Source organism: Oncorhynchus gorbuscha, linkage group LG13 (genome assembly GCF_021184085.1).
Source record: "Oncorhynchus gorbuscha isolate QuinsamMale2020 ecotype Even-year linkage group LG13, OgorEven_v1.0, whole genome shotgun sequence".
NCBI classification, from domain to species: Eukaryota; Metazoa; Chordata; class Actinopteri; order Salmoniformes; family Salmonidae; genus Oncorhynchus; species Oncorhynchus gorbuscha.
The window spans coordinates 2,181,023-2,196,240 of NC_060185.1; the positions used below are offsets into that span (position 1 = coordinate 2,181,023).

At 45.7% G+C, this 15,218-nt stretch overlaps 1 protein-coding gene across 3 annotated transcripts in view; it reads right to left on the reverse strand.

The window, feature by feature from the left end:
• trpc6b (transient receptor potential cation channel, subfamily C, member 6b) overlaps positions 1-14,980 on the reverse strand; it is a 67,254-nt gene extending 52,274 nt beyond the window's left edge. For all 3 annotated transcript variants that reach the window (XM_046296349.1, XM_046296350.1, XM_046296348.1), the window contains exons 1-4: positions 14,228-14,980; positions 9,925-10,110; positions 9,518-9,682; positions 7,552-7,768 (exon numbers count right to left, since the gene is read on the reverse strand). In XM_046296349.1, the coding sequence (XP_046152305.1) occupies positions 7,552-7,768; positions 9,518-9,682; positions 9,925-10,110; positions 14,228-14,968 (1,309 nt within the window). In that variant the 5' untranslated portion in view covers positions 14,969-14,980. The remainder of the gene's footprint in view (positions 1-7,551; positions 7,769-9,517; positions 9,683-9,924; positions 10,111-14,227) is intronic.
• Between the last annotated feature and the right edge of the window lie 238 nt (positions 14,981-15,218).

Consider the following 15,218-nt stretch of genomic DNA (forward strand, 5'->3'; position numbering starts at 1 on the left):
ATTTTGGCCCCTCTGTGATTGTCAGTGTTCTGTCTTTGACCTCTGTGATCCTCCTCTGCTACAGGGCTATTTCAGAACAACAGTGTGGGAATCTCCTTCCCTTCACATAATGGGATGTAGACAAGACACATCAAACTGCTGACGGGAAACAGGTAGGATATTATAGACTGATGACAGGCCGGTTATTATAGACTGATGACAGGAGGTTATTATAGACTGATGACAGGGAGGTTATTATAGACTGATGACAGGAGGTTATTATAGACTGATGACAGGCTACAGGTAGGTTATTATAGACTGATGACAGGCTGGTTATTATAGACTGATGACAGGCCGGTTATTATAGACTGGTGACAGGCCGGTTATTATAGACTGATGACAGGGAGGTTAGTATAGACTGATGACAGGCTACAGGCCGGTTATTATAGACTGGTGACAGGCTACAGGCTGGTTATTATAGACTGATGACAGGCTACAGGCCGGTTATTATAGACTGATGACAGGCTACAGGCTGGTTATTATAGACTGATGACAGGCTACAGGCTGGTTATTCTAGACTGATGACAGGCCGGTTATTATAGACTGATGACAGGCCGGTTATTATAGACCGATGACAGGCCGGTTATTATAGACGGATGACAGGCCGGTTATTATAGACGGATGACAGGCTACAGGGCGGTTATTCTAGACTGATGACAGGCTACATGCCGGTTATTATAGACTGATTACAGGCTACAGGCTGGTTATTATAGACTGATGACAGGCCGGTTATTATAGACTGATGACAGGCCTGTTATTATAGACTGATGACAGGCCGGTTATTCTAGACTGATGACAGGCCGGTTATTAAAGACTGATGACAGGCTACAGGCCGGTTATTAAAGACTGATGACAGGCTACAGGCCAGTTATTAAAGACTGGTGACAGGCTACAGGCCGGTTATTATAGACTGATGACAGGCTACAGGCCGGTTATTATAGACTGATGACAGGCCGGTTATTATAGACTGATGACAGGCCGGTTATTATAGACTGATGACAGGCTACAGGTCGGTTATTATAGACTGATGACAGGCTACAGGCCGGTTATTATAGACTGATGACAGGCCGGTTATTATAGACTGATGACAGGCCGGTTATTATAGACTGATGACAGGCTACAGGCCGGTTATTATAGACTGATGACAGAACAGTTATTATAGACTGATGACAGACTACAGGCCGGTTATTATAGACTGATGACAGGCCGGTTATTATAGACTGATGACAGGCTACAGGCCAGTTATTATAGACTAGTGACAGGCTACAGGCTGGTTATTATAGACTGATGAGGCTGTTATTATAGACTGATGACAGAACAGTTATTATAGACTGATGACAGGCTCCAGGCCGGTTATTATAGACTAGTGACAGGCTACAGGCTGGTTATTATAGACTGATGACAGGCTACAGGCCGGTTATTATAGACTGATGACAGGCTCCAGGCCGGTTATTATAGACTGATGACAGGCTCCAGGCCGGTTATTATAGACTGATGACAGGCTCCAGGCCGGTTATTATAGACTGGTGACAGGCTACAGGCTGGTTATTATGGACTGATAACAGGCCGGTTATTATAGACTGATGACAGGCTACATGCCGGTTATTATAGACTGATGACAGGCGACAGGCCAGTTATTATAGACCGATGACAGGCTACAGCCCGGTTATTATAGACTGATGACATGCCGGTTATTATAGACTGATGACAGGCTACAGGCCGGTTATTATAGACTGATGACAGGCTACAGGCTGGTTAGTATAGACTGGTGACAGGCTACAGGCCGGTTATTATAGACTGATGACAGGCTACAGGCCGGTTATTATAGACTCATGACAGGCAAGAGGCCGGTTGTTATAGACTGATGACAGCCCGGTTATTATAGACTGATGACAGGCTACAGGCCGGTTATTATAGACTGATGACAGGCTACAAGCCGGTTATTATAGACTGATGACAGGCTACAGGCTGGTTATTATAGACTGATGACAGGCTACAGGCTGGTTATTATAGACTGATGACAGCCCGGTTATTATAGACTGATGACAGGCTACAAGCCGGTTATTATAGACTGATGACAGGCTACAGGCTGGTTATTATAGACTGATGACAGGCCGGTTATTATAGACTGATGACAGGCCGGTTATTATAGACTGATGACAGGCTACAGGCCGGTTATTATAGACTGATGACAGAACAGTTATTATAGACTGATGACAGGCTACAGGCCGGTTATTATAGACTGATGACAGGCTACAGGCCGGTTATTATAGACTGATGACAGGCTCCAGGCCGGTTATTATAGACTAGTGACAGGCTACAGGCTGGTTATTATAGACTGATGACAGGCTACAGGCCGGTTATTATAGACTGATGACAGGCTCCAGGCCGGTTATTATAGACTGATGACAGGCTCCAGGCCGGTTATTATAGACTGATGACAGGCTCCAGGCCGGTTATTATAGACTGACTAGACTGATGACAGGCTACAGGCTGGTTATTATGGACTGATAACAGGCCGGTTATTATAGACTGATGACAGGCTACATGCCGGTTATTATAGACTGATGACATGCCGGTTATTATAGACTGATGACAGGCTACAGGCCGGTTATTATAGACTGATGACAGGCTACAGGCTGGTTAGTATAGACTGGTGACAGGCTACATGCCGGTTATTATAGACTGATGACAGGCTACAGGCCGGTTATTATAGACTCATGACAGGCAAGAGGCCGGTTGTTATAGACTGATGACAGCCCGGTTATTATAGACTGATGACAGGCTACAGGCCGGTTATTATAGACTGATGACAGGCTACAAGCCGGTTATTATAGACTGATGACAGGCTACAGGCTGGTTATTATAGACTGATGACAGGCTACAGGCTGGTTATTATAGACTGATGACAGCCCGGTTATTATAGACTGATGACAGGCCGGTTATTATAGACTGATGACAGGCCGGTTATTATAGACTGATGACAGGCTACATGTCAGTTATTATAGACTGATGACAGGCTACAGGCCGGTTATTATAGACTGATGACAGGCCGGTTATTATAGACTGATGACAGGCTACAGGCCGGTTATTATAGACTGATGACAGGCCGGTTATTATAGACTGATGACAGGCTACAGGCCGGTTATTATAGACTGATGACAGGCTACAGGCCGGTTATTATAGACTGATGACAGGCTCCAGGCCGGTTATTATAGACTAGTGACAGGCTACAGGCTGGTTATTATGGACTGATAACAGGCCGGTTATTATAGACTGATGACAGGCGACAGGCCAGTTATTATAGACCGATGACAGGCTACAGCCCGGTTATTATAGACTGATGACATGCCGGTTATTATAGACTGATGACAGGCTACAGGCCGGTTATTATAGACTGATGACAGGCTACAGGCTGGTTAGTATAGACTGGTGACAGGCTACAGGCCGGTTATTATAGACTGATGACAGGCTACAGGCCGGTTATTATAGACTTGACATTAAGACGGTTGTTATAGACTGATGACAGCCCGGTTATTATAGACTGATGACAGGCTACAGGCCGGTTATTATAGACTGATGACAGGCTACAAGCCGGTTATTATAGACTGATGACAGGCTACAGGCTGGTTATTATAGACTGATGACAGGCTACAGGCTGGTTATTATAGACTGATGACAGCCCGGTTATTATAGACTGATGACAGGCTACAAGCCGGTTATTATAGACTGATGACAGGCTACAGGCTGGTTATTATAGACTGATGACAGCCCGGTTATTATAGACTGATGACAGGCTACATGCCGGTTATTATAGACTGATGACAGGCTGGTTATTATAGACTGATGACAGGCCGGTTATAGACTGATAGCCGGTTATTATAGACTGATGACAGGCTGATGGCAGGCAGGTTAGTATAGACTGATGACAGGCCGGTTATTATAGACTGATGACAGGCTACAGGCCAGTTATTATAGACTGATGACAGGCCGGTTATTATAGACTGATGACAGGGAGGTTAGTATAGACTGATGGCAGGCAGGTTATTATAGACTGATGACAGGCTGACAGGCTGGTTATTATAGACTGATGACAGGCTACAGGCCAGTTATTATAGACTGATGACAGGCCGGTTATTATAGACTGATGACAGGTTAGTATAGACTGATGGCAGGCAGGTTATTATAGACTGATGACAGGCCGGTTATTATAGACTGATGACAGGCTACAGGCCAGTTATTATAGACTGATGACAGGCTGATGACAGGGAGGTTATTATAGACTGATGACAGGCCGGTTATTATAGACTGATGACAGGGAGGATAGACTGATGGCAGGCAGGTTATTATAGACTGATGGCAGGCAGGTTAGTATAGACTGATGACAGGCCGGTTATTATAGACTGATGACAGGCTACAGGCCAGTTATTATAGACTGATGACAGGCCGGTTATTATAGACTGATGACAGGGAGGTTAGTATAGACTGATGGCAGGCAGGTTAGTATAGACTGATGACAGGCCGGTTATTATAGACTGATGACAGGCTACAGGCCAGTTATTATAGACTGATGACAGGCCGGTTATTATAGACTGATGACAGGGAGGTTAGTATAGACTGATGACAGGCAGGTTATTATAGACTGATGACAGGGAGGTTATTATAGACTGATGACAGGCCGGTTATTATAGACTGATGGAAGGGAGGTTAGTATAGACTGATGGCAGGGAACAGGCAGGTTATTATAGACTGATGACAGGCAGGTTAGTATAGACTGATGGCAGGCAGGTTAGTATAGACTGATGACAGGCCGGTTATTATAGACTGATGACAGGCTACAGGCCAGTTATTATAGACTGATGACAGGCCGGTTATTATAGACTGATGACAGGGAGGTTAGTATAGACTGATGGCAGGCAGGTTAGTATAGACTGATGGCAGGCAGGTTAGTATAGACTGATGACAGGCCGGTTATTATAGACTGATGGCAGGCAGGTTATTATAGACTGATGGAAGGGAGGTTAGTATAGACTGATGGCAGGGAACAGGCAGGTTAGTATAGCCTGATGACAGGGAACAGGCAGGTTATTATAGACTGATGACAGGGAACAGGCAGGTTAGTATAGACTGATGGCAGGCAGGTTAGTATAGACTGATGGCAGGGAACAGCCAATATAGGGTATAAATTCCATAGAGTCCCTGGTTCCTGTTTTATTAATCCCCTCTAATCATGGACTGATTCAGACCTCGGACAAAAGGTGAGTGCAAATAATGATCAGGTAAAAGAGAAAATCAGCAGTACTCCAGACCTGGTAAGGAAACCAGCAGTACTCCAGACCTGGTAGGATAAGAGTTTAACAGGAAACCAGCAGTACTCCAGACCTGGTAGGATAAGAGTTTAACAGGAAACCAGCAGTACTCCAGACCTGGTAGGATAAGAGTTTAACAGGAAACCAGCAGTACTCCAGACCTGGTAGGATAAGAGTTTAACAGGAAACCAGCAGTACTCCAGACCTGGTAGGATAAGAGTTTAACAGGAAACCAGCAGTACTCCAGACCTGGTCGGAAACCAGAAACACAAGCATTTCGCTACACTTGCATTGACATCTGCTAACCATGTGTATGTGACAACAAAAACAAGATTTTGAGAATCCCAAGTGTGCGGAGCTGTCATCAAGGCAAAGGGTGGCTACTTTGAATAATCTAAAATGTAAAATATATTTAGATTTGTTTAACAATTTTTTGGTGTTAGAATGACAATCACAGAGAAAGGGATGGTGCAACAAATCTTACAATTCCAACTATTGAATCCTGCAAGGTAAGTATCTTAAGATAAGTATCTTGCAGGATTCAGTAGTTGGAATTGTAAGATTTATTGAAGTTTTTGTCTCTCATCATCATTGAATCTCTGCTAACTAGGTCCATGGCAATCATTTGTGAACCATTTGCTTCCTGTTATGGAGGTCAACCATTTGCTTCCTGTTATGGAGGTGAATCATTTGCTTCCTGTTATCGAGGTCAACCATTTGCTTCCTGTTATGGAGGTCAACCATTTGCTTCCTGTTATGGAGGTCAACCATTTGCTTCCTGTTATGGAGGTCAACCATTTGCTTCCTGTTATGGAGGTCAACCATTTGCTTCCTGTTATGGAGGTCAACCATTTGCTTCCTGTTATGGAGGTCAACCATTTGCTTCCTGTTATGGAGGTCAACCATTTGCTTCCTGTTATCGAGGTCAACCATTTGCTTCCTGTTATGGAGGTCAAACATCTGCTTCCTGTTATCGAGGTCAACCATTTGCTTCCTGTTATCGAGGTCAACCATTTGCTTCCTGTTATGGAGGTCAACCATTTGCTTCCTGTTATGGAGGTCAACCATTTGCTTCCTGTTATGGAGGTGAACCATTTGCTTCCTGTTATCGAGGTCAACCATTTGCTTCCTGTTATGGAGGTCAACCATTTGCTTCCTGTTATGGAGGTCAACCATTTGCTTCCTGTTATGGAGGTGAACCATTTGCTTCCTGTTATCGAGGTCAACCATTTGCTTCCTGTTATCGAGGTCAACCATTTGCTTCCTGTTATGGAGGTCAACCATTTGCTTCCTGTTATGGAGTTCAACCATTTGCTTCCTGTTATCGAGGTCAACCATTTGCTTCCTGTTATGGAGGTCAACCATTTGCTTCCTGTTATGGAGGTCAACCATTTGCTTCCTGTTATCGAGGTCAACCATTTGCTTCCTGTTATGGAGGTCAAACATTTGCTTCCTGTTATCGAGGTCAACCATTTGCTTCCTGTTATGGAGGTCAACCATTTGCTTCCTGTTAAATTCAATGTTATTTAAGGGTTAGTGCTAGCACTGCAATCTGATTGGCTACATTTTTGCCCTCAGCACAGCCTCAATTCGTCAGGTCATGGACTCGAAGGACTAGAAGGTCTTTAAAGCGTTCCACAGGGATGTTGGCCCATGTTGACTCCAATGCTTCCCACAGTTGTGGTTGGATGGCCTTTGGGTGGTGGACCGTTCTTGATACGCACGGGAAACTGTTGAGTGTGAAAAACCCAGCAGTGTTGCAGTTTTTGACACAAACTGGTGCGCCTGGCACCGAATACCATACCCCGTTCAAAGGCACTTAAATATTTGGTCTTGCCCATTCACTCTCTGAATGGGACACATACACAATCCATGTCTCAATGTTCTCAGAGATTAAAAATTATTCTTTAACGTGACTCCTCCCCTTCATCTACACTGATTGAAGTGGATTTAACAGGTGACATCAATAAGGGATCATATCTTTCACCTTGATTCACCTGGTCAGTAATGGAAAGAGTAGGTGTTCCTAATGTTTTGTACACTCAGTGTACGTGCGAGCAATGCGTCTGTGTGTGTGTCCGTGTTTGTGTGTGTGCGCGCTCGCTCGCTCACATGCGTATGTTATGTATGTACTACAGAAAATACACAATCATATTTATTATAATAAATATTTTTAACATAGTATATACAGTTTGCATATGACCTATGACCCAGGATATGATGAGTATCTCCATCCAGGTGAAGGGGGTGGTCGTCATCCTGAACAGCTGAGAGGGGTGGTCCTGTACTGTCATGTTAGGGAGCAGTTTGGTACCCTGGAAGCGATCCGCTGCATTCATCACCAGCAGGCCCAGGAAGATGGTGAAGGAAGCTGCATGGGCCACGAACTTCAGGAAGGGACCACGCATTATCTTCCCCAGCTGAGAAGAAGAAAGAAGATGAATAGTACCCCGATGGAACCACTGGGAACACCAGAGACCAGGAGGACAGCCTTAAGGTAGATGAATAGTACCCTGATGGAACCACTGGGAACACCAGAGACCAGGAGGACAGCCTTAAGGTAGATGAATAGTAACCCTATAGAACCACTGGGAACCCCAGAGACCAGGAGGACAGCCTTAAGGTAGATGAATAGTACCCCTATGGAATCACTGGGAACCCCAGAGACCAGGAGGACAGCCTTAAGGTAGATGAATAGTACCCCTATGGAATCACTGGGAACCCCAGAGACCAGGAGGACAGCCTTAAGGTAGATGAATAGTACCCTGATGGAACCACTGGGAACCCCAGAGACCAGAAGGACAGCCTTAAGGTAGATGAATAGTACCCCTATGGAATCACTGGGAACCCCAGAGACCAGGAGGACAGCCTTAAGGTAGATGAATAGTACCCCTATGGAACCCCAGAGACCAGGAGGACAGCCTTAAGGTAGATGAATAGTACCCCGATGGAATCGCAGAGACCAGGAGGACAGCCTTAAGGTAGATGAATAGTACCCCGATGGAACCACTGGGAACCCCAGAGACCAGGAGGACAGCCTTAAGGTAGATGAATAGTACCCCTATAGAACCCCAGAGACCAGGAGGACAGCCTTAAGGTAGATGAATAGTAACCCTATAGAACCACTGGGAACCCCAGAGACCAGGAGGACAGCCTTAAGGTAGATGAATAGTACCCCTATGGAACCCCAGAGACCAGAAGGACAGCCTTAAGGTAGATGAATAGTACCCCTATGGAACCCCAGAGACCAGAAGGACAGCCTTAAGGTAGATGAATAGTACCCCTATGGAACCCCAGAGACCAGGAGGACAGCCTTAAGGTAGATGAATAGTACCCCTATGGAACCCCAGAGACCAGAAGGACAGCCTTAAGGTAGATGAATAGTACCCCTATCGAACCCCAGAGACCAGAAGGACAGCCTTAAGGTAGATGAATAGTACCCCTATGGAATCCCAGAGACCAGAAGGACAGCCTTAAGGTAGATGAATAGTACCCCTATGGAACCCCAGAGACCAGAAGGACAGCCTTAAGGTAGATTAATAGTACCCCTATGGAATCCCAGAGACCAGAAGGACAGCCTTAAGGTAGATGAATAGTACCCCTATAGAACCCCAGAGACCAGAAGGACAGCCTTAAGGTAGATGAATAGTACCCCTATAGAACCCCAAAGACCAGAAGGACAGCCTTAAGGTAGATGAATAGTACCCCTATAGAACCCCAAAGACCAGAAGGACAGCCTTAAGGTAGATGAATAGTACCCCTATGGAACCCCAGAGACCAGGAGGACAGCCTTAAGGTAGATGAATAGTACCCCTATGGAACCCCAGAGACCAGGAGGACAGCCTTAAGGTAGATGAATAGTACCCTGATGGAACCACTGGGAACCCCAGAGACCAGGAGGACAGCCTTAAGGTAGATGAATAGTACCCCTATGGAACCCCAGAGACCAGAAGGACAGCCTTAAGGTAGATGAATAGTACCCTGATGGAACCACTGGGAACCCCAGAGACCAGGAGGACAGCCTTAAGGTAGATGAATAGTACCCCTATAGAACCCCAGAGACCAGAAGGACAGCTTTAAGGTAGATGAATAGTCTCTAGGGTTTTATCTCATCACAAAAACATGATTCCAAATCACTTCCACTACAGGTATAAGCAGTGTAAGCTGACCTTGCAAGTCGGTGCCACCCAGTAGAGCAGAGCCAGGACAGGCAGTCCAACAGCTACACCCAGAACTACCAGAAACTTGACAACGTTGGTCTGCTGTCTCAGTCCAGACAGGTTCTCGTACCAGATAGACATGAGCTGCTGCTGACAGTTTGGATGGGCTATGAACTACGATGTGGGGATGAGAAGAGAAAGATATGTAGAGATTATGGAGGGATGAAAGTGTGTGTCTCTCAATAACATATTAAAAAGTAAAACCTCATATGACCGCCCCCCCTCCCCTCCCCTAACTTAGCAATCATTGCTTTTCTGTGTCCTATTGTGGCAGTGAAAAGCATAATTGCTCATCCAGACATGTGTTGAGCCACAACAACACCAACCGTATGTCTGCTGATACCAATTACCCTCACCTTCTTCAGTTCATATTTTATTGCGAGCTTTAGTCTTTTAGAACTTGGTCTTTCATGTGGCTCATTGTTTTCACTGGCATCAATGTCCCCATTCAAGATGGCCTCCACCTCCTCCGTGTTACGACACAGGTCCAGCAGTCCGACCACAAAGTCTTCACATTGCACGGACAGTTCCTTGTAATCTTTCTGTAACGGAAGAAAGAAACATTTAATGAAAGAAAGTGGTTAAAGGAGAGAACCTTTTCAACCAACGTCTACTTAAAAGTGTCCCGAGCTCCAAGTGCAACCACAATTTAGGGATTAGTCTGAACCATACGGTTAGTTCTCAAGAGGGAAATACAATGACCCTACATGAAATGTACTTTCTCACACGTAGCCTCCAGTCACACCCTATAGGCTATAGCCCGTCCAATCAGAGAACCATAATCATCAGCAAACACATGAGAATAGGAAAGCTTCAAATCCAACCCTCGTCAGGAGTGATTGGCAGAAAATGACACATGAACAACTAAAACTAACACAATGGTTAAGAATGCTGTCTTAAAGCATTGTGACATGACAAACAGAACTGTCCTTTCAACCACCATCTGTTGAAGTATGACAGAAATCAGCTAGTTGATGCTTGTAATGAATGTACATTCGGAAAATATTCAGACCCAACTAGGCAAGTCAGTTAAGAACAGATTCTTATTTACTACGGACGGCCAACCCCGGCCAAACCCGGGCCAAATGTGCACCACCCTATGGGACTACCAATCACGGCCGGATGTGATACAGCCTGGATTTGAACCAGGGACTGTCGTGACGTTTCTTGAACTGATATGCAGTGCATTAGACCACTGCACCACTCAGGAGTCCAGCCTTATTGAATAAATACAAATCCTCACCAATCAACACACAATCCCCCATAATGACATCACAATACCCCATAATGACATCACAATACCCCATAATGACATCACAATACCCCACAATGACAAAGAGATAACAGGTTTGTAGAAATTGTTTCAGATTTATATAAGATAAAATAAAATCAGACCCTTTGTTATGAGACTCAAAATTGATCTCAGGTGCCTCCTGTTTCCATTGATCATCCTTGAGATGTTTCTACAACTTGATTGGAGTCCACCTGTGTAAATTCAATTGATTTGACATGATTTGGAAAGGCACACCCGTCTATATAAGATCCTAGAGTTGACAGCGCGGGTCAGAGAAAAACGAAGCCATGATGTTGAAGGAATTGTCAGAAGAGGTCCAAGACAGGATTGTGTCGAGGCACAGATCTGGGGAAGGGTACCAAAACATTTCTGCAGAATTGAAGGTCCCTAAGAACACAGTGGCCCCCATCATTCTGCAGCATTGAAGGTCCCCAAGAACACAGTGGCCTCCATCATTCTGCAGCATTGAAGGTCCCCAAGAACACAGTGGCCTCCATCATTCTGCAGCATTGAAGGTCCCCAAGAACACAGTGGCCTCCATCATTCTGCAGCATTGAAGGTCCCCAAGAACACAGTGGCCTCCATCATTCTGCAGCATTGAAGGTCCCCAAGAACACAGTGGCCTCCATCATTCTGCAGCATTGAAGGTCCCCAAGAACACAGTGGCCTCCATCATTCTGCAGCATTGAAGGTCCCCAAGAACACAGTGGCCTCCATCATTCTGCAGCATTGAAGGTCCCCAAGAACACAGTGGCCTCCATCATTCTGCAGCATTGAAGGTCCCCGAGAACACAGTGGCCTCCATCATTCTGCAGCATTGAAGGTCCTCAAGAACACAGTGGCCTCCATCATTCTTAAAATGGAAGAAGATTGGAACCACCAAGAGCTGGCCGCCTGGCGAAAGAGAAGGACATTGGTCAGAGAGGTGGCCAAGAACCTGATGGTCACTGACATAGCTCCAGAGTTCCTCTGTGGAGATGACAGATTCTTCCAGAAAGACAACCATTCTTCCAGAAAGACAACTATTCCTGCAAAACACCAATCAGGCCTTTGCAGTAAAGTGGCAGATGGAAGCCACTGCTCAGTAAAAGACACATGACAGCCCACTTGGAGTTTGCTTGGAATTTGCCAAAAGGCACCTAAAGGACTCTCAGACCATGAGAAACAAGATTCTCTGGTCTGATGAAACGACGATTGAACTCTTTGGCCTGAATGCCAAGCGTCACGTCTGGAGGAAACCCGGCACCATCCCTACGGTGAAGCATGGTGGTGGCAGCATCATGCTGTGAGGATGTTTTTCAGCGGGAGGGACTGGGAGACTAGTCAGGATCGAGAACAAGATAAACGGAGAAAAGTACAGAGAGATCCAGAACGCTCAGGACCTCAGACTGGGGCGAAGGTTCAACTTCCCACAGGACAATGACCCTAGGCACACAGGCAAGACAACGCAGGAGTGGCTTCGGGACATGTCTCTGTAGAGAAGAATGTGAGGAACACACCAAATTCAGGTGTGCCAAGCTTGTAGCGTCATACCCAAGAAGACTAGAGGCTGTAATCTCTGCCAAAGGAGCTTCAACAAAATCCTGGGTCTGAATACTTAATGTGATATTTTCATTTTTATGTATTTGCGAACATGTCTTAAAACCGGGTTTTGCTTTGTCATTATGGGGTATTGTGTGTAGATTGATAAGATTTTAGAATAAGGCTGTAACGTAACAAAAATGTGGGAAAAGTCAAAGGGGTCTGAATACTTTCCGAATGCACTGTATCTGGAACAAGTACTGTACACCTACGTGTAGTCAGAGGCCACTGACATGCTAAACACAGGCCACGCCAGGTACACCCACATCCTCACAAATATTCATTATGGACAAACACAGCTTAGTTTCAGATAAAAGTATTATAATTCATTCAGTACTCCAGGCATGTATCCCCAAATGACACCCTATTCACTATATACTGTAGTACACTAATTCCTGGTCAAAAGTAGTGCACTATACAGGAAATAGGGTGCCATTTGGGATGTAGTCCAGGTTTCTATAGTAACAGCTTAATTACAGTACATTTTCCTGACCACCTTTCTGACACATCCAGTCACCTTTATTCTGCCCCATCCATTGCCTTTATTCTGCCCCATCCATTGCCTTTATTCTGCCCCATCCATTGCCTTTATTCTGCCCCATCCATTGCCTTTATTCTGCCCCATCCATTGCCTTTATTCTGCCCCATCCATTGCCTTTATTCTGCCCCATCCATTGCCTTTATTCTGCCCCATCCATTGCCTTTATTTTGCCCCATCCATTGCCTTTATTCTGCCCCATCCATTGCCTTTCTCCCCGTGGAATATCATGCTCGTCAAAATAAACAACACCCTACAGCAAAGACCCTGTGTAAAGGGATCCTCAATGATAACGGGTGAATGCATTCACTATCCCATTCTATTCCATGTATTTATTATGGCTCCCCATTAGTTCCTGCAGCAGCTACTCTTCCTGGGGTTTATTATGGATCTCCATTAGTTCCTGCAGCAGCTACTCTTCCTGGGGTTTATTATGGATCCCCATTAGTTCCTGCTAAGGCAGCAGCTACTCTTCCTGGGGTTTATTATGGATCCCCATTAGTTCCTGCCAAGGCAGCAGCTACTCTTCCTGGGGTTTATTATGGATCCCCATTAGTTCCTGCAGCAGCTACTCTTCCTGGGGTTTATTATGGATCCCCATTAGTTCCTGCAGAAGCTACTCTTCCTGGGGTTTATTATGGATCCCCATTAGTTCCTGCCAAGGCAGCAGCTACTCTTCTTGGGTTTATTATGGATCCCCATTAGTTCCTGCAGCAGCTACTCTTCCTGGGGTTTATTATGGATCCCCATTAGTTCCTGCCAAGGCAGCAGCTACTCTTCCTGGGGTTTATTATGGATCCCCATTAGTTCTTACTCTAAACATACAGGAAAGTTATAGAAGGTTGCATGAAATAGCTGTGAAATTATTTTAGAATATAATGTAATATATATATATAATAAATTATTCATGATGATCACTCCTCTCTCTCTCTCAGGGGAACATGTGTGGTTTAAAAGGGGATGCAACCACAGAAAATAGATTAGAAGAACAACAGCCTTATGGGCCAGTTTTCCCAACCCAGATTGTGGAGCCCTAGACGTTAAAAAACACTTCCAATAGTGTCGATTTTAGGCTAGGATTATGTTTAAACTGGGTCCGGAAAACCAGCTGTATATCTTTTGACCATCTCTCATGACCAGACTATGCAGTCTGTTAATAAACAACTTCTAATTTCATTAGCAAGGACACAACTTTGACATATAACTGAATTACTTGATGGGGCGAGTCATGCTCCCATTGCAGTACCTTAAACTCCTTCTCGATGTTAGCCAGGACAGCCAGCTCGTTGCTCAGCTCCAGGGCAGCCATCACAGGGTCTTTGCTAGAGAGAGACATGTAGGCCGGGCTGGCCAGCCCTTTATAGGCGTTGATACGGGACCGAGAGTGGCTGAACGAGTCATGCTTCTGGTGGTAGCTGCAGGTGCCACACTTACAGAGGTAGTCGTGTGGTCGCTCGATACGGGCGTCCTTCCTCAGGAGGATGTGTACTACCTCGTACTCATGGCAGTGAGAGGCCAGGATGATGGGGGTGATGTCGTGAGAAAACCGTGTACCATCCTCGTCATAGGAGAAGAAGTCGTCTTGTGTCTCTGCTCGGCCAGGACTGTCGACGAGCCTCTGTGTGTCTGCGAAGGCCCTGTGACTCAATATGGCCTCCACTATCCTAATGTATCCTTTGCTGATTGCCAACAGTAGAGCATCCCCTATCCTGGCCAGATTATCCTTCTTCAGTAACAGCTCCGTAACCTCTAGATGCTCGTTGGCCACCGCCAGCTGCAATGCATTCTGGCCCATGTAGTCCACACAGTTGACGTTGAGTTCAGGAAGTTCCTCCAGCATCTTGCGGACCCCGGGGATGTTGCCGTACTCCGCCGCGTCCAGGAAGCGCTCCTCGGTCAGGGATAGGCTGGCTGAGCGGGCGCTGAACATGTAGGCCGGCCCCCGCATGCCCAGTCTCCGTGTCTTGGCCAGGGTCTGTCGTAGCATGGTGTGACGGTCCTCATTGATCCATCTGAACATCCAAAACATACAGAGACAGTTAGAGGCTGGTTAATGGTAGCCTGGACTCTCAGGTCAGAGAGAGTTAGAGGCTGGTTAATGGTAGCCTGGACTCTCAGGTCAGAGACAGTTAGAGGCTGGTTAATGGTAGCCTGGACTCTCAGGTCAGAGAGAGTTTAGAGAGGCTGGTTAATGGTAGCCTGGACTCTCAGGTCAGAGAGAGTTAGAGGCTGGTTAA